Source organism: Trichosurus vulpecula, chromosome 5 (assembly GCF_011100635.1).
Source record: "Trichosurus vulpecula isolate mTriVul1 chromosome 5, mTriVul1.pri, whole genome shotgun sequence".
In the NCBI taxonomy this organism is placed as follows: domain Eukaryota; kingdom Metazoa; phylum Chordata; class Mammalia; order Diprotodontia; family Phalangeridae; genus Trichosurus; species Trichosurus vulpecula.
Window position 1 is genome coordinate 45,762,128 of NC_050577.1, and position 19,512 is coordinate 45,781,639.

At 39.7% G+C, this 19,512-nt stretch overlaps 1 protein-coding gene across 10 annotated transcripts in view; it reads left to right on the plus strand.

Moving 5' to 3' along the window:
* Nucleotides 1-19,512, plus strand: part of TRAK1 (trafficking kinesin protein 1) — a 238,668-nt gene that overhangs the window by 165,310 nt on the left and 53,846 nt on the right. For all 10 annotated transcript variants that reach the window (XM_036759410.1, XM_036759409.1, XM_036759411.1 and 7 more), the window contains one exon: nucleotides 15,202-15,278. In XM_036759410.1, coding sequence (XP_036615305.1) covers nucleotides 15,228-15,278 — 51 coding nt within the window. In that variant the 5' untranslated portion in view covers nucleotides 15,202-15,227. The remainder of the gene's footprint in view (nucleotides 1-15,201; nucleotides 15,279-19,512) is intronic.

Here is a 19,512-nt window from a genome sequence, read left to right on the forward strand (position 1 = left end):
CTGGAATTAGTTTTGTCTCTTGTTCCTCAGAATAAATATTAGGGCAATCTTTCAAAATCCAGATTTATAGGTGGTGGGTTTTCAGGTATAGGCATAATTTTTATTCAAAAATATTAATAATTGGGCACATACTAAGTATTGTCATATAAAACAAGGACAAGAGAAACCAAGCAGAGGACTGGATATGAATGTGAGTAAAATCTAGCTCATTTAAACTGATGGAGAATTGAGCCCATTATATGTAAAAAAAGGTGGGAGAAGACACCCATAAGGCAAACTTGAAGTTCAACATGGATGAAGACTTTGCTCTGAGATTGGAAATGATTGAATTAAAGACCTTGCAGAATTATGACCAGTTCAGATTTGTTTCCTAAAACAAGTAACAAGATAATGTTGACAGGTTATTATTATTTAACTGATTCTAGCCATATAAAAAATAAAGTCTGGGGAGGGACTTTTTTTTTTTTTGGTTTATTTGTTTATTTTTGCTCTACTTTGAGGTCCTAATAAATAGGTGCTTAATAAGTGTTTCCTGATTGATTGTTGTTGTTTAATTGAATGTGCATTGTAGAAGTGAAATTATTCCTTAGTTTTTTGGGGGGGGAGGGGAAGGGCTCAGTTTTACTTTCCCCTTAGTCTTTTAGTTCCCTTCCCTTTCTCTTAGTGACATTTCCTTTATCAGTAAGTCCCAGTTCCCTTGGGCCTTTTTCTTGGGTTGGGCTGAAGGACAATTGAGTTTTCCTTAGGGATGGGATCTGAGAGCTCTTTAAACTGGGAGGACTGGTATCTCCTTCATTCTTGTCATTCAAACTGGGTTCCACCTCTACTATCTGATGAACCTCTCCCAGTGCCATTAGCTGCTAGACTATAAGCTTCCTGGGAGCAGGGGCATCTTTTGGACTTGTCTTTGTCTCCCAGTGCCCTGCACAGAATAAGCACCTAATAAATGCTTGGTGGACTGCACTGGATCACAGAGAATCCTTTTTATCATGTCTGGGATCTTGTGTTGTATCATAGTTGAGAAAATCCTTTGTGTTTTCTTTGCTAGTTGTTGGTGATGCCACCAAAATTAAAAATCTGATAGTGTTTCAAAAGGAACTTGATTTGATGCCTAGAAAGGTGCTGGGGTGCCTGCATGGTGGCAATATTAGAGTTGAAAAGGCCAATTTTTTGATTAAGAACTAGGGTTTTCTAATAGGAATATATTTTCCCTGGAAAACAAAGTGTGATGGGCACCTCTTTCAATCACAGATAATTTACAGAAGCTAATAAAACTAAAACCATTTAAAATGGTCTCTTAATGACCGAGACTAGAGTTTAAATTTTTTTTATTTTATATATATATATGTATATATACTTTTTAATATCACCTGTGTCTTTCTTATACTATTTCTCTCTTTCCTCTCCCACCCAGAGAGCCATCCCTTATAACAAAAAATGAAAAGAATAAAAAATAGTTCAGCAAAACTAATCAATACAATGAAAAAGTCTAAACCTCTCAGTGTAGTTTTACATACTCGTAGTTCTTCCCTACTTCTAGAAAGCAGGAAGTGAATTCCCATATCCCTTTTTTTGAGGCACACTTGATTATTATAACTTAAAAGCATTTGGTTTCAGTGATTCTCTTGTTTTGTCTCTCCATTTACATTGTTGTCATAGGCTGGTATTTGGTTTTCCTGTTTCTGTCTGATTTACTTTTCATCAGTTTATAGAAATCTTTCCACATTTCTCTGCATTTATTGTAATAATAGTTTCTTTTTAAAAAAATTTAACCTGAATTTAACACCAACTAAAATCAGCCTTTCCATATAAAAATTGAACAAAGAGGATTATACAAGAAACTGTGAATCTCTTACATACATTTTGCATTTTATTTTACCCATGATAAAATTCAACTTGGAACTTTCAGAGCTGTCTTGCTTGTTTCTTTTCTTCTTCTCCCTTTTAAGTGTTAAAAAAACAAAATTCTTCAGTGACTCCCTTGTCCTTTTTTTGGTCAATTTTATCACTGGCCTTTTAACTCCTGCCCCAGTTGGGGGGAAAAAGACAAAATCTTTGTTACAAATATGCACAGTCAAGCAAAACAAATTCCTATAATGGCTTTGTCTGAAAATATGTGTCTCATTCTGTGCCTTGAGTCCACCATCATTAGGTGGTGGGTAGCATGCATTGTCATAGGCCCCCCTAGAATCATGGTCATGGTTGATTATTCCATTGGTCAGTTCTTGAATTTTTTCATAATTGTTTTTTTTTTACATTTTACAGTTATCATACACATTATTCTGCTTACCTCTAGCCATGATTTATTATAATGCAATAATATACCATTAGGCTCATGGACCTGAAATGGTTTAATTATTCCCTAATCTGTCACTTCTTTGCTATCACAAAAATAATGCTACTATAATCTTGGTGCACATATCTTTTTGGTTTTATATGTTTTTATATGGCTTTATATAGTTTATTACTACATTCTGTGGAATAATGCCTAGAAGAGAAATCTCTGGGTCATAGGGTGTGGACAGTTTAGTCACTTTTTCCTCAGAATGACCGGCTGCTTTCCAGAATGAGTGAACCAACTTATCACTCCACCAGGAGAGCGTTAGTGTGCTTTCCACAGTCCAAACAGGGGCATTTACTTTTTGGGCAGTGAGTGCATGTAGGTGAGCACGTGGACTGTTGGCTTACCCCTTTCCCCAGTGTTAAAGCAAACATTCAGCCTTGTTCTACTTAGGGAGGTCTGGCAGCAGCTAGAAAGGACTAAATGCCTACACCAAGAATATTTGCATGAGAAAGGTCCTAATGAGAGAGAGAGAGAGAGATTTTGTAACAATTAGCATGTATTCTGATATATCTCAGATTCCCTACTTTCTCCAGGAAAAACTTAATGAAGCATAACAACTTTTGTGGTTTTCTTTACCTGTGTGTGTTCTTTGCTGCTACAACCATTTGTTGAATCACCAGTTAGTGGCATTCAGGCTGGCTATAAAGACAGAAAGATTTGCCAGGAGCATGTATTGTGGATTTTGGAGTTTGGTGTCTCAGATCTTACAGCCTGCCATAAATTCATACTAGTGGAGGCCAGAGAATGCTATCTTGGATGAAAGGGAGGTTTGGTGTAATGGATACTGGGCAGCTTTTTGAGTCTTGGGGAGGAAGAGCAGTGGGCACTGTGGAAATAGTTTTGGATTTTGTGACACTGTAGGCAAGTCACATAGCTTCCTAAGCCTAGGTATAGTTCTCAGTAAAATGGGAGGGTTGGAGTAGATAACCTCTGAAGTCTCTTTCATATTTAAATCTCTGATACTAGGTTCCCTCTGACACATTCTAGTTATGTGAACCCTGGCAAAGCACAAGCTTTCAGTGAATCAGCAGAGGGGATTCCCACCCAAAGAGTTTCCAAGGTAGATGAAATCATATCCTAAACATCCTTGATATTTAATTGGTTAAAGTTTTTTTTGTAGAATCTATATATAATTGCATATATGTTCTACTGACAATTATTAGTCTGTTGTCTTCATTTCTCCTTAACCACATTTAAAGTGTATGAAAAGTGTACCAGTTTTAGAGAAGATCCTAGGTGGTGAGCGGATAGTGTACAGGGCCTGCAGTTAGAAAGACCTGAATTCAAATTCAACCTCAGAGGTTTACTAGCTGTGTGATCCTGGGCAAGTAACATAACTGCCTCAGTTTCCTCATCTGTAAAATGAGCTGGAGAAGGCAATGGCAAACCACTTTAGTATCTTTGCCAAGAAAACCCCAAATGGGGTCATGAAGAATCAGACACAATTGAAAAATGACTGAATAGAGAAGACAGTTTTTATGTGAGAGAGTACATTAGCCTTAATCTCAAAGAACATTTCTCAGGTTTGATATATGGAGTGTTTTAACATCATTAATTATGCTCCAATGAGGAATTTTTAAAAACCCCACCAAACTCAATATAGGGACAGAGCCTTGAAAAATCTGTCTGAATGGCCCGGAACCCTGGATAAGCAATGTATTGAGTGTGTCTGAGCCCAGGGGGACGTTTCACATGGGGCCTTCTGTTGGTTCCAAGGCTGGGGAGTTAAATGAATAAGTAAATTCCTAGAGATTGAGAGGGATTACCCTGACAACCGTTTTCCCCCTTACAGTAAGCAGCTCAGTGTCTATGCCAGTGCTGTGTTGTACAGTGAAAATGTCCTCAGGTCAGCTTCCATAAGGAGGGGAAGAATGAAGGCTGGCAAAGACCAGCCACGGGCCCTCTCTAATAGAGCCCTGAGAGGAATCCAAGTGTGTTCTCCATATGGAGGGGATACAGACCGATGAGCCATTTGTGGGGCTTAGTTATGTTGCTTGAGTATGGTCCAAGGGGGGCAAATCCAGAGGGTTAGGCTGTGAATCATCCCCATTTTGTTCACTGTCCTTTGAATCACTCTGTTGCTTTTGGAAATTCATTAAGCTATTTCTGTTGACCAAATAGGAATTTGGATGTCAAAGGATCTGGATTTGAATTCTGGCTCTTGCTCCTTACCATGGCCTTGGGCGTGTTATTTATTCTCTCCACGCCATAATCTGTCAAATGCAATATTTAAAGGTCTCTTCTGGTGCTAAAGCTATGGTTTATGATAGGTTAATCTTAGAACTTTCAGGGTGAGTCTCCATATAGTTTCAAAGATACTGAGGTGGCCTTGCATGCATTCTGCATCCACCCCACTTTTCAGACATTAATTTCTCTACTGGCAGAATGGGCAGCTAGGTGATGCAGTTATCCATAGAGCACCAGGCCTGCAGTTAGGAAGACTCATTTTCATGAGTTCAAATCTGGCCTCAGACACTGACTAGCTGTGGGACCCTGGGCAAGTCACTTAAGCCTGTTTGCCTCAGCTTCCTTATCTGCAAAATGAGCTGGAAAAAGAAATGGCAAATCACTCCAATACCTTTGCCAAGAAAATCCCAAATGGGGTCAGAAAAAGTCAGACATGACTGAAATGACTGAACAACATTTGGCAAAATATGGCTTTGTTGTAGATTTTTTAGTTGTTTTTATTCTGAGTTCCATATTTAATTCCGAGTAATGATCTTTTTTAACCTTTTCTGATTAATCATGTTGTATCCCCAGTTCTTGGCACATAGTAGGTGCTAAATAAATGCTTGTTGATTGATTGGCCCCCTCCCTTTCAACACCCTCTCCCCTAGTTCTATGCACCTTTGGGTCTGCCTCCCTGAAGTCTCCATGTTTCTCAGCTTATCAGCCTTCTTTCAGAGGGAAAGGTGGTCAGCTTACCAGTGGACTCTTAATGGCTAATGAAAGCATAGTAGGTAGCCTCTTTGCTACTCTGAGAGGCTGACCTGCCTCTTCCTTCTAGCATGGGGACAAACAAATATTATTGGATCTCTAAGTCCAGATAAATTGAGGCTGATAATTCTGTTTGGGAATTTATAGCTCCACCAGCCTTCCTTTAAATTATATTTGTCAGAGTTTCTCAGGAATTCCTGTTAATCAGAAACCAGTACAGACCAGATATTGCCTTGTTAAAATGGCAGTGTTTGTGCCAAGAAGATGTTTCTAGTCAAACAGTCTGAGAGAGAGAGGCTTGACCAGCATATCTATCTCTAGGCCTAGGATTTATAGCAGTGTATTTCATTTTTTAAAATGTGGTCATAAAACACATTATTCTTTAGCCCTCCCTCCTCTTCATTTCATTTAGTCACATTGAAATTTGCTCTTTATAAACCATTGGACCTTCCTCCTTTCCTAAGGAAATCTTCATTTATGACTGGGCTGTCCATACAATGAACTTCTAACCATGCTAGACACAGTAAAATCTTTCTCAGGGTGGTCCCCCAGAGGTCTTGATGTGAAGGTGGCCTGGTTTGCCCATTCTACTCAAGCCGTAAAGGAGTATCTGAAAAAGAAAAACTTCGAAGGGCTATTTTTTTTTGTAGGATTCATGGGGACACAGTAGCTTTTGCTGTGGTTACTAATTTAGGATTTCACAGAGGCTTGAGTTACATGTGTGAACTCCCACTGATAATGTAGATGGCAGTTTACAGTTGTAGAGAGTTGTCTGAAACTCTGGAAGATTAAGCGATTTGACCAGTCACACAGCTGGTATGTGACAGAAGCAGGATTTGAACATTTAAAAACATTATAGTGGTCAGAGTAGCCAAAAGGAAACATTACAGATGATTGAAAGGGGGGAAAGAAGTCCATGAGCAGGGTGATGGTATGGTAGATAGTCTCGTATCACCCACCTTCTTTTTTTAATAGGAACAGCAAAATGTTGACCCGAAATCCAGCTACAAACATCATGGCCAGTGTGGGAGAGTCTATTTATTCACGGGTTCTTGTGGATAGTGAAGTGTCCTTGTATTCATGGTCTGGCAAATCTTGATAGAAATTTAAAAAACAAACTAACCCCCCCGCCCCCCAAAAAAAGTTTAAAAAAATGCTGCTGATAATTATTTTCTAAAAATCAATCAAATGTTTTATCAAGATGGAAGTTGAGGTATTATAGGTGTATTCCAGATTTAAAAAAAACAACCTGAGAATGACTTTTTAAAAAATGATAAATTATATCAATTATTTTAATGTTCCAGATAGTAAATCCGAGTGTTAGAATCATCACTGGAACCCATTGCCCTTTCTTTCTAATGTGACATATGGAAGGAACAATGGATCAGGAGTTGGAGGACCTATGAAAGTCATTTTACCATTTCTGGCCTCCGTTTCCCCATTTGCAGAATTGATCTCTTATCCCTTGTGATGGCTAATCTCTAGTCCCTTCCAGCTTTAAATACAGTACATGATCCTGAGGTATATAGCACTGGCTCCTGCCCATGACTTGGGAGTACTGAGCCAGCAAAAAAAAAAAAAAAAACAAACCATAGGAAGCATCTTACTTGTGAACAGATTTGTTAAGACTTAGTAAATATGCTTTTTTTTTTTTTTTTTTTTTTTTGCTTTTTGGCAGGGCAATTGGGGTTAAGTGACTTGCCCAAGGTCACACAGCTAGTACTTGTGTCAAGTGTCTGAGGCCGGATTTGAACTCAGGTCCTCCTGACTCCAGGGCCGGTGCTCTACTGACTGCGCCACCTAGCTGCCCCATAAATATGCTTTTTTTAAAACCCCAAACTTTAATAGGGCATAATTTGGCGTAGTGGATAGAGCACTGGGCTTGGAATTAGGAAGACTCATCTTCCTGAGTTCAAATGTGGCCTTGTATATTTTCTTGCTGTGTGACCCTGGGCTAGTCACTTCACCCTGTTTGCTTTAGTTTCCTCATCTGTAAAATGAGCTGGAGAAGGAAATGGTAAACCACTGCAGTACCTCTGCTGAGAAAACCCCAAATGGGGTCATGAAGAGTCAGATGGGACTGAAATAACTGAACGGTATGTTAAGGCTTAAAGACCAAACATCTGCACATGACAAGGGAGGGGTGATTACTCCATTTTTCAGTATATTCTTCTGTCTACCTTTCTTTTCAAGAGAACTGGTTGTCCAAGTCTGATTGTAACACTCGATTAGGGCCATTACCATAGCAAAATATTTGCTGAGCCTTGTTCCCTAGACTAAAAAAACAAACAAAAAAAAGTGAAATAGGTCTTCTCATTCCTCACCTTCTACCCCAAGGCATTTTGGGGAAGTGGAAGGAACCCTGGGCTTGGTTTTTGACTTCTAGCTTAGTCACTTACTACTAGCTTTGTTGTCTAAGGTACTCTTTGGGTCAGAGGATTGTAGCCTCACATCAGGGCTTCTTAACTAACCTTTTCTTGTGTGTCACAGACCCCATCTGTCCCTGTGATGAAGCCAAGAACATTTGTTTTAAAATAATTTTAAAAAATATTAAATTTCATTTTTTGTTGTTCAGTTGTTTCATTTGTGTCCTATTCTTTGTGACTCCATTTGGGGTTTTCTTGGCAAAGAAACTGGAGTGGTTTGCTCTTTCTTCCTGTAGCTCATTTTACAGACAAGGAAACTGAGGCAAGCAGGGTTAAATGACTTTTCCAGGGACAAACAGCTAGTAAGTCTCTGAGGTCAGATTTGAACTCAGGTCTTCCTGACTCCAGGCCTGGGCCTCTATCCACTGTGCCTCCTCACTGTCCATAAATTTCATTTAGTGATCAGTAAAAATAAAGATATAATTCTTCCTCCACATCCGAGTTCACAGACCCTTGAAATCTATCCATAGATCCCTGGGGGGTTTGTGGACCCTGTGTTAAGAACCCCTGCCTTACAGCTAGAAGCAAACGTAGAGTTAATCTAGACCAACCCCTTCATTTTACAGATCAGGAAACTGAGATCCAGTGAGGTAAATGCCTTTCCTAAGGTAGCCTAGGGAGGAAATCTTCAGTAAGTGGCTGAGCCCAGGATTTAAGTCTAAGTTTTGATCTAAATTTAGTACACTTACCTTCCTTTACCTGACCCTGGCCTCCCAGCTGTGGGCATCTTCACTGACTCCCTCTTCTACCTGGAATTCTTTCCTTCTTTATCCTCTGCCTCCTAGCTTCCCTGGCTTCCTTCAAATCTCTGCTAAAACCCCACCTTCTACAGGAAGCCTTTCTCCATTCCACTTAATTCCAGCCCCTTCCCCCTGTTGATTATCTCCCATTTATCCCATCTATCTTGTATGTATAGCTATTTTCATGTTGTCTCTTCTATTAGACTGAGCACCCTGAGAGTAGAGACTGTGGAAGAACCCAAATCAGTCCATCAGCATGTTTGTTGAGTTCTGATGGACTTGTCTGGGGTCAACTAGCTTGGTAGTCTGAGGTAGGATGTGAGCCGGGTTCTTGAGTTCTGCTTTCTTCTGCCCATGATATGCTACTTCCTAAGGTAAAAGATTTCCAAGCAGTGGCAATCATTGATGGTTTTCACAAAGGTTCTAGACCAGGGGTGGGGAATCTGTGGCCTCGAGTGAATCTGGGGGAATCTAGATCCTCCAGTGTAAACCTTTGATTAAATTCAAACTTCGTAGAACTAGGCCTCAGGTTCCCCATCCCTGGACTCTAGGCCTTGAAAGATGGGGTGAGGTCACATAAGCATATCAGAGGTAGAACATTTCTGGAAAGGGGAAAAGTTTAGATGCCATGATTTCACAGAATGATGACTATCCCAGTCTGAATAGAATAGAAAGCTCATAGTAGAAAGTCAGGTTGAGCCAAAACACGGAATTCAGTTCAACTAAACAATTGTTAAGTGGGAATCTTTGAATGTCAGTTTAAAGAGTTTGGACTGTATCCTGTAGGAAATTGGCAGTGATCGAAGTCTTTGGAGCAGTACGGTGACTGGATATGAGATGAGCTTATTGTATAAGATTAATTCGACCGTAGCACCGGAGGAGAGATAGGATGGGGTAGAGTTTGGTGCCGGAGCAGTCAACTAGGAAGTATCCAGCAGAGTCTCTTCCAGGGATAGCCCTGGTGCCATCTTCAGTATATCCATGTTGGCAGCTTCTCTTCCAGAAACAGGAATCCCTTTTGCAGCTCTGGGGCAAGTGGATGTTCAACCTCCTTAAGATGCCTTAAAGGCATCTGTGGACAAGGGATGTGGGATTTCCTTAGGCAACCTATCCTGCTTTTGGACAGCTCAAATAGCGAGCAAGGCCGTCTGCCCTCGTATAACTTCCACCCATTGGTCCTAGGTTCTGAAAGAAGTCTTAAAGAACAGGAAAGGGCAGGATAAAAAAAAAATCTGTGATTTAATCTGGCAAAATGTAGATGGAGCAGAAAAGAGAAAATGATGGACTGAAGTGTTTTTGAAGATTCTTGCAACAGAACATGATTTCCCTTTTGCGTGGGTATGAATGTGCTTTTTACATTTTACACAGATGAAGACTATTCTTTGGTCTCTTCTAACACCATTTGCCTACTGTCACAGGTTACTATTTGTGACTCTGCCTTCTAGACTTGCCTGTCATCAGCTAAAAAACTTTTGCTCAAGTAGAACTGTTTCCCACCCTCCATCTCTCTGTCTCTCTCTGTCTTTCTCTCTCTGTCTGTCTCTGTCTCTCTGTCTCCACTAAATGCTTGCTGTTCTTCTCACTGAAAAGGACATGCCTCTGAAATCACTTTTCTTTTGTTAGTGTCTTGCATGAAGTCATGAAATAAAATTAGCATCTTATCCCTTTTTGAGGTTGCAGTTATTTCTAGAAAAGTGTCATGTTGGAAAGGTGCATTGCATCATGGGCCATGTCCTTCAAAAGCCTCCTCTTGCTACAGTTGAGGTACCATTGCCTGGTGCTTTAAAACCAGGCATTTAAAAATGGAACGAGGGGAACTGTGTTAGTGATCCTCCACTGATTTCTTTCAGTCAACCATTCCTTTTTCCAGACTGCCAATGACATTGATGGGAACAAGATGGTGCCTCCTCCTTTTTTCCCCTTCCACAAGCCTTATAGAAACATAGACTGGAAAAGAAAACCTTAGAAAATTATTGAGATAATTTCTTTGCCTTCATCTAAGAGTGCATGTGCCTATTCTTCTGGATAGACACCTATTTTTGTCTTATCAGAGAAGGGGAATTCACAACTTTATTTGATAATGTAAACACATTTAGAATGGCACATTTTAAACTAAGTTTGGAGAAAAGTAGCTGACCAGAGTGTTTTTACTGTTCAAATTAATTTTCTAAACGATTTGAACTTAAAACCCTTTGTTCAAAGGGTCTTGAGATTTCTGTACCAAAAGTCGTTCAGTCCTGGTCCTGATCTTCCAGCTGCTAGTGCTGTGCTCTTCCTCCTCAATTCCTTTGTGTATGTCTTGTATTGTCCTCTCTGTGTACATGTTCCCTCCCTCCCCGCAGAATTTAAGCTCCTCGAGAGCAGGGATTATTTTATTTTTGTTCTTGGATTTTTGGCATCTAGTCCAATTCCTGTATGTAGAAGGTGCTTTCAGTTGTTGTTCAGTCATTTTCAGTTGTGCCCAACTCTTTGTGACCCCATTTGGGGTTTTCTTGGCAAAGATACTAGGGTCATTTTACCAGCTCATTTACAGATGAGGAAACTGAGGCAGCAGGGTGAAGTGACTTGCCTAAGGTCACATAGCTAGTTAGTGTCTGAGGCTGGATTTGAACTCAGGTCTTCCTGACTCATTAAGCATCAGCAGATGCTTAGTGCTTCTTAATCACAATATAAACTATCATTTTATTTTTAACTCCTTCCTTCATTAAAGGGATTCAGTGACTGTAATGTAAATGGAGTGCATTTATCTTAGGGTACATGTTTTGAGTCAATAGTGATCAATCCTGATAGTTTCTGAATCTTCTGAGCAGACTCAACTATGCTGTGGTGACTTGGTCTGTTCAACACTTTATGTTTTTCTAGAGTCTGCCATAGTAACAATACCCTCTTCTGAGTTTTGAGGACACTTAACTGACTTTCTTCATGGTTGGAATAATCAGACTCTGCTTGGAAATGTTACTGGTCTATGTAAAAATACTTGTTTACAATGATCCCAGGGCTTAGATTATTGGCTATGTATTAATTAGATCACAGTTCTAGAGCTGGAAGTCAGTCCAGAAGTCATCCAGTCCCACCCTCTCATTTGACACATGAGGAAACTGAGGCCTGAAAAATTTAAGTGACTTGCTTAAGGTCACACAGTTGGCAAGTGTCAGATGTGGTATTTAAACCTAAGTCTTTTGATTCCATAGCCATGTAACAGACACTGCCAGTGATGAATGGGTAGGGATTGTGTAAAAAGCATAATTTAGTACATATAAAATCTAAATACTATCATGTCCCTCTTTTGGGGGAAGCAGCAAGTTAGACTACTGTCAGCTCTTAGAACAGTACCTGGCACACAGTAAGCACTTCATAAATGCTTTTAGATTGACCAACTATCCTGAGATATAAAAACCTTTGCTCTGATTGCCTAACTCTTTGAGAAGAATATAATTACAGATGGTCAGATCTTAAATCACTTTTCAGCTTCTGAAAAGTAGCATCTCCAGATGCCAGAAGATGCCTCATTTCAGTTGTGAAAATATGAAGCATTACATGGTCTGCCATGAGTAAAAGTGAACCTTGGTTCATGAGCCAAACCTTTACCTGTTATAATGATCAGGGACGTTTATTCTTCTCCTGATTATCTATTAAATCACTTCCCCTGAAGCATTTTAGTGTTACTTGCCATACAGGTTATCCACATTCATAAATAGGTTGATGACTTCGGTCATGCTGACTTCCCATGGCTCCATGTGCTGATAAACTCCCACAATAAACTTTGTAGAAGTTCCCAAGAAAATAAGGTGTGGTCATCATTACTTCCTTCCCACACCTCCAAATAAAGGATGATACTTGGCCTGTGGTTTTGCTTGGCTGTTGGACTGTATATGGTTGAGATTGTCTTTTCATTAGGAAGAACTATAGGTATTCCACTGATAGGTGGTTATTGCTGTTGACCATCAAGACCCACCTTCTGATAAAGCTTTAGTTTGATTATTAGCCCTTTGAAATCCAAGTGAATGTGGAAAGTTGCATCCCTGGACTGCATAGATAGGTGAAGTTAAGTGGAAGGAATGCTTGCTAAGATGGGAACCTTTCCTTCTATCGTACTCTTCATTTTCATAGGACCTGAGTTCAAAGGCTCACTGCCACTAACCTATCTTTGCGATTTTAGTCACTTAACCTCTCAGGAGGTCAGTTTCCTCATTTACAAAATAAAAGGATTGATTAGATGATCTCCAAGGTCCCTCCCAGCTCTAAAGCAATGATCCTCTGATGTTTCCTTTTTGAAAGTTGCTTACTTATTTCTTTTCCGGTTAACATTAAGCTCCTAGACTATACTAAAACACAATACTGTTTTGCTTATTGATAAATCTTACTTCTTTTGTTGACTTTGATTCATTACATTGGTACGATTCATTACATTTCCCCCTTATTTATATCTAATAAGAAATTGTTGGTCAACAAAATCTTTAGTCTGGGCTTGTGATTTGATCTTTGTAAGGAACTTCCAGTATGGAAACCCTCTCTAGCAAGTATCCTGCACCTTGCAGTCTTTGAGCATTGTCTGGGTTACTGACAGTTTAACTGACTAGACCATAGTCACACAGCCAATGTGTCAAAGATAGGACTTGAACTCAGATCCCCTTGGCTCCAAAGGTAGCCCTCTATCCACTGTATCATACTACCTAAACAGACAAAAAAAATTGGCCTTTATACATTTGAGCAAATGATGTTCCTTCAGAGAAAGATGTGGGCACATTTTGCCTTCTATTATTGGGTTAGTTTTAGTTACTACTAGGGTTGGAATTAACATATGAATAACAGGATAAACAAGTGGTATATATTAAAAATGGCACACAGTAATCTCTTAAGTCATACTTGTCGACTGATTGGGGGTGCTAAGAGGTTAACTGACTTGCCCAGTGCCTCACATTCAGTATATGGCAGAGCTGTCTTGAACCTAGTTCTTTCTGACAGTAACTAGGTCTCTAGCTGTCATGCCATATTGCTTCTCATTTCATGGCTGAGGAAACCAAAGCTCAGAGAAGTAGGTGACTTGTTCAGGGTCGCCAACCTTGGTTATTTATTTGAGCTGGGACCAAATCCAGTACTTTGGACTCAAGAATTTCAGTGATGTTCTCACTAACATGCTCTCTAGACATGCTCCATCTTGAGCTGTACCAAGGTGTAATATCATGGTTTTATGTGATGAATAAGTCATCCTTTTTAATGTATGGAAACCTATTCCCAACTAGACTGTGGCATACTTTCATGCAGAGTGCACGGAGAATGACTATTTAAAGTAATTTGAACTTGATTCCTTTTACACCAAATTAAACATCTTCAACTACCTTCAAGATACATTGACTTATTCTTAATTGAAACCCTTGCCTGACATTGAGAAATGGGCTGCCTTGGAGCGCTATGCTGGGGCAGGCCATTTAATCAGCCAAGCTAACTCTCTTAACAGGGTGGTAGGTTTTTAGCAGTAAAAATGCCTATGAAAAATGAAAATGTGGAAGATATACAAGCAGTTCTTGCTTTTTAGTTCTCTGCTTTTATCTTTCTTCCATTAATTAGAAATCTCCCTAGAGTGTCAGATTTAGAATTGGCTTCAAGGTCACTCTGCCTCCTTCAGGTTGAAAAATCATTCTATCAGCTCTGCTTTCTCCTGGGTTATTCATTAGGACAATATCTCCACTGGCATTTAATAAAATATTTAGAGCCCTTATCTCATTTCAGGCCAACATTTTGCAGGTAGTAATGCTTTTGACACTGACTTTGTGACATGCTCCAATCCTCAGATGTCCCCCATGAGTAATTACTGAATTTAGATATTTGGAGAAGCTAAACTAAGGCTTAAATTCTTCCAGTCTTAGAAGGCAGTGCCTTTTGTATGCCAGGAATGATGGGATAGGCACTGTGGTTACAAAGATAAAAATGAAGACAGTCCCTCCCTACAAGGAATTTTCATCCTCTTTGGGGGAGACAGTATGTTTGCATGTACGTATGTGTAATTATATATGAATGTATCAAGAAGATAAATAGAAGGTAGTTTGTGAGAGACCAGGAAAGGCCTCATGAAGAAGGTGAAGCTTATGTCTCAAAAAATTATGCCCTAGAAGGCCCTGAATCCATTGTTTTCCCAACCCTTCTCCCTCTTCTTCCTGCATACTTCAAAAAAAAGAGAAAATTATTTCAATACAAAATAAACCAATGATTAGCATGCTTAGCTCTTTAAATTGACAGTTTGTTGAATTTCCTCTCTTTTGGCAGGTTCTTTTGGGAGAGAGGAAAAATGGAGAATAATATATCATCACTGAATGCCCCACTCCTGTTCCTCATGGAAACTTTACTGCCTGCATCCAGCCCTTCTGGTCTCTTTTGCCCCCTACCTCCACTTCCACTTCCCTGCAGTGATTTCCTGACACTTTGAAAAAAACCCAAAAAATAGCTCATCCTCGTTGAAAAAAGTTTGTCTCTTGTAGCTGGAAAGTGAAAAATGATGTTGAGTCTTGATGACCTGATTTAAGACAGGTGGCCCTCCTCAGTTACCTCAGCTGTAGAATGGGCTAATAAGAGCACCTACCTCGCAGGGTTGTTGTGAGGATCCCATGAGATAATATTTGTAAAAGCACTTAACACAGTGTCTGGCATGTAATAGATGCTGAATAAATGCTTATTCCCGTTACCCTTCACTAATTACTGAAGTGGATGCCCCAGGTGGTGGTTTCATGGTCTTTTTTTGTTTGTTTGTTTGTTTCAGTTTTATGTGCTGAGAGAGTGGGCCAGATGACTAAAACATACAATGATATAGATGCCGTGACACGTCTTCTTGAGGAGGTAAGGTTGTCCGAGGACCTGGGGAGGAGGAGGAGCTGTTTGTAATGAAAATGTCATTGTTCGTTATGTGAAATTCTGCGTGGGGGGAGAGGGCTATTTGCTGTTACTGCTGTTGTTGTTGTGGGTGTTTCTTGCACCCTAGTGAAACATAGAAGTAGAGATCTTCTGGGACTCAAATTCTGAGACTTTAAAGAAAAAAAGATATCAATAGTAAAGGCATTTTCATAACAGTGTACGTATGTGTGAGCGTTTTTCTCTATGTCTGAGAGGCAGGCATGAACAGAAGAGGGAAGGATGAGATTGAGGAGCAGCTAGTAGTACTTAGTAATCCTTCCTTCGCCCTCTGGCTGTCATGCTCACACACATACACACTCTTAACACTCGCACTCTACATGCAGCAGTTACTCTTCTGAATTGATTTAATGCTCTCCAAGGCAAGTTTTGAGAGACAGCCCTGGAGCACACAAGACTGGCTAAGGAAGAAGACCTGGGTTCTGGTCTATTTGCTAGCTGGGTAGCTGTGGACAAGGCAGACCATTTAACCTTTCTGAACCTCAGTGTCCTCATCTATAAAGTGGGCATGATGCTGGCATGCCCAACTGCTTAACAGCGTTTTTGGAGGAAAGTGCTTTGTCAGCTTTGCAGCACTCTGTGTACTTCCCACTCCAGTGGGATTCATCACTTTGCTCAGCTATACCAACTTAAAAAAAAGCAACTGTAGGAAACTATAAATTATAAGCTAATAATGTAGCATTTCATGTGTTCTTCAGAATTAAAAAAATACCTCTTCCTCATAATATCCTGTTCTCTCATTTGCATTATAGTTTAATACACAAATGATTTCCTGGAAGATCCATCCCCTCCTGTTTATTTATTTAAAGAAATAAATACTAATCATGTTAGTTGTAAGGAAGAGGAAAAAAATTCCTTTTTCTTGTACTTCTTTCTCACTTTTCCCCCATATTTTATTGGAGAAAGTCAAAGCAGCATTTTTTTTTCCTCAGTAGAACTTAAGAGACTATAGTGCAACTTTTCTTAGTGATTTATTTCTCGTCAGACTTAGGATTCCTCTCTCCTTTCAAATTAATATAAAAATTTTTATCATTCATTTAATCTCTATCAACAGGTGTTATAGAGAGGGCCTACTGCAGCTGAGAGCCCAGACCAAAACCTGCACAATTCCTTTTGGGAATGGGCACTTTGGTCTGCCCTCTGAGTCCTGGGGTGCTAACTTATAAGAGCCTTTCCTTGTACTACTCTTGAACTCGTTATCATCAATGGACTGTATTTATTCTCTAAATTAAAGAGAAGAGACCATAAGGAACTTCTCAAGGAATTTATATTTTAAGACAGATGTGCTGATACAGTATAACATACTGTACCTTGAAGAGGTTGGGGATCTTTTTGTGTTTATATCCCCAGAACTTGACCCATAGTAGGTGACAGATCTACCATTAAGTGGGGCTCATGGATCCTTGGTAAGGGTGAATTATGTTGATGCTATTCCCTCATCAAATCGATCAGTTAACAAGTATTTACTAAGCACCTGCCACATATACCAGTCACTGTGCTATGTGTTGGGGACAGTCATCTACTGAAAGGGTGCTTCCCATTTCACTCATTAGAGGAACCAGTGAGACAATCCATATGCATGTACTTTGTGCTTTTTTTCAATGTCACAACCCTGTCATGCCAAATTCCCAGTGGACTAGGGTAGAAATGTTTGATGTGCTGCTGCCTTGAATTTGATCTAGGAGGAGCACATCTGTGTTAGGAAATGGAATTTGGCACCCTGTAGATATTCACCAAAGGTTAGCCAGCCCCAGCCCCTTAAATGGTTCTCAGGTTGTTGGTAGATTAATGGATAGGTGAGAGCTTAAATTCACTCACAGACTCAATTTGGGTAGTGTTACTAAGTACAAGATGCCCAGAGGTCCAGACCCTGAAAAGCAACATCAGAAACGAATGAAGAAACATTTCAATCAAAGGTCCTTTGTGATAAATAATGCAATCAATAAAGATAAACTTACTGAGATAGATGAGATACAGATGTGTCTGAGTTGGGTAAGAAAAAGTCATCCAAGAAGAAGATATCACTTCAGGTGTCCCCCATTTTTACAACCAAGGACAGAGAGTGATAGATTGTTAGACCTTTGTGCCACATAGACTAAGGGAGTAGAAATGCTGAGAAATTAGCTTAGTTTTATTGAATGAGTATAAAAAGATCTGAGAAATAATTTGTATGTGCTTTGGTGAATCTGTGATTTAGTTAATGTGAACCCTCTCTGTCTTGCTGTCTCTGTCTCTCCGTACACACACACACACACACACACACACACACACACAAACACAAACACCTTATCATCCAATATAGATCATATCACATCCTGTTTTATTCTTGTATATGTCTTTTCACAACTCCTTCATAGAGTCTTTGTACAATAGGCATGGGCATCATGGACCAAGGATCAAGACCTCAAGGGGGCTTCAGGCCATTGAGTCTATTGTAGGCTAGGATATTGATGGAACTGGGGAGATATGAGTTAACTACTCATGTTCCCACCAAGACCATCCAAGATTATTGCTAGCAAGGAAATTATGGAGACCAAGGACACTTTGAATAAAATTCTTCCCCATGTAGATTGATCTAGGACCCAACTGTGGGTCGTTTTGGGCAAGCAACTGCCTTTTGTCTCCTTGCTAGTGGCTTTTTTTTTTAAACATCTTAGATGCCATTTCCATGTCCATCTGTTGCCTCTTATTTTGGCTTTATGGACAAGTATCCTCTTCTTCATTTAGGCATGTCTTCAGTTATATAAATCTTGCCACTTTTCTAGGTGTGCTACCTAGCTCATTCCCGATTTACTTGTTTGTAAAATGCCAGAGTCTTACCTGTTCCCACCATGTATGTTAGATTGACCATTAGGCCTGGGTTCACATCCCACCTCTGACACCTGTGACTCTGGGCAGTCATTTGGCTTCTCTGATCCTTCATGTTGTCATCTCTAAATTGGGGATAATCCTACCTGTAGAAATTCCCCACAGGGTTGTGCTGCTTAGATGAGCTCATGTGTAGGAGGCACTTTGTAGACTTTCAGACTTTTTGTAAATGTTAGTGATTAATATTGCATTACCCTTTAGGCAGTTTGTAATCTTGTTTCTTCCTGAGAATGTGTTGTTTTATAGGTGTTGGAATTCCTCCCAAGTCAGCAAAGACTTATGAGGCAATGGGTAGTTTGGGCTTAACTGATTGCCCCGATGCAGTGTTTCTCCAGTCTATAATATGAATATGCCACCAAGACCCATGTTCTTCTGGCTGTCTGTCAAAGTCTGAATTCTTTGTGTTTCTCATCTTCTTTGTTTACAATGAGCTACTGCTTTACTTCATTGTGAATTTCATGGATGAGGCTTTATCTTTTGGGCGTTTATACCTAGGGATTCAGTGTCATCTTTAAATAGGAGCAGTTGGAGAACCTTGAAATGAGGAGGGAATTCTTTGGTTTGAAGTCTTTGCATGGGGCACATTTTGTGCCATTGGCAAGCATCTTGGATGACAGTATGATTCCTTGTTCGTCACTTTCCCTCATTCCAATACCCACTGGATTGTGGTCTTTGTATTTGCCTGTGTCATAGCGATTTGCTCTATGTGCTTGGGGAGATCCCTTTTTCTGAGCAGTGTCTTCAAGACTGCATTTTATTGAGTCAGATGCTTTTAAAAAAATCAATAAATGATAAACACAGAAGGATCTAATTTTCTACATTTCTCTGCAGTCATGTTTCTATGTGACTGTAAAGTTGTGGTCTCTTGCAGAAAGTCATCTCCAGAAAGTCAGCCCGTTTCCTTCTCATGTTTCATTGAGGATGCATTCTATACATTCAGAGACCATTCTTCTAAAGATTTTATAATGACGTTGTAGTGTTATCTAGGTGGAGAGGCATACATATCGTTTGTAGTTGTCAATGTCTTCTTTGGCTGCCTTTTTATAAAAAGTAAAACATAGCCTGTGATTTTTTAATTTTGGGAGACTCTTCCCCTCTTTGAAGTATCCTCAAATTGATCTGAGTACCTTTAACACTGAATGCCATGCAACACAGAGACAGGTTTCTTCTTTCTTTATTTGATTAAGCTTTCTGATTTAATCCTTTAAAGTATCATTACCACACTGGATCATAGAGACCAAATTACTTGGTCTCATTCCTGTTACTGCGAAGTATAGATCGTTGTAAAAATGTC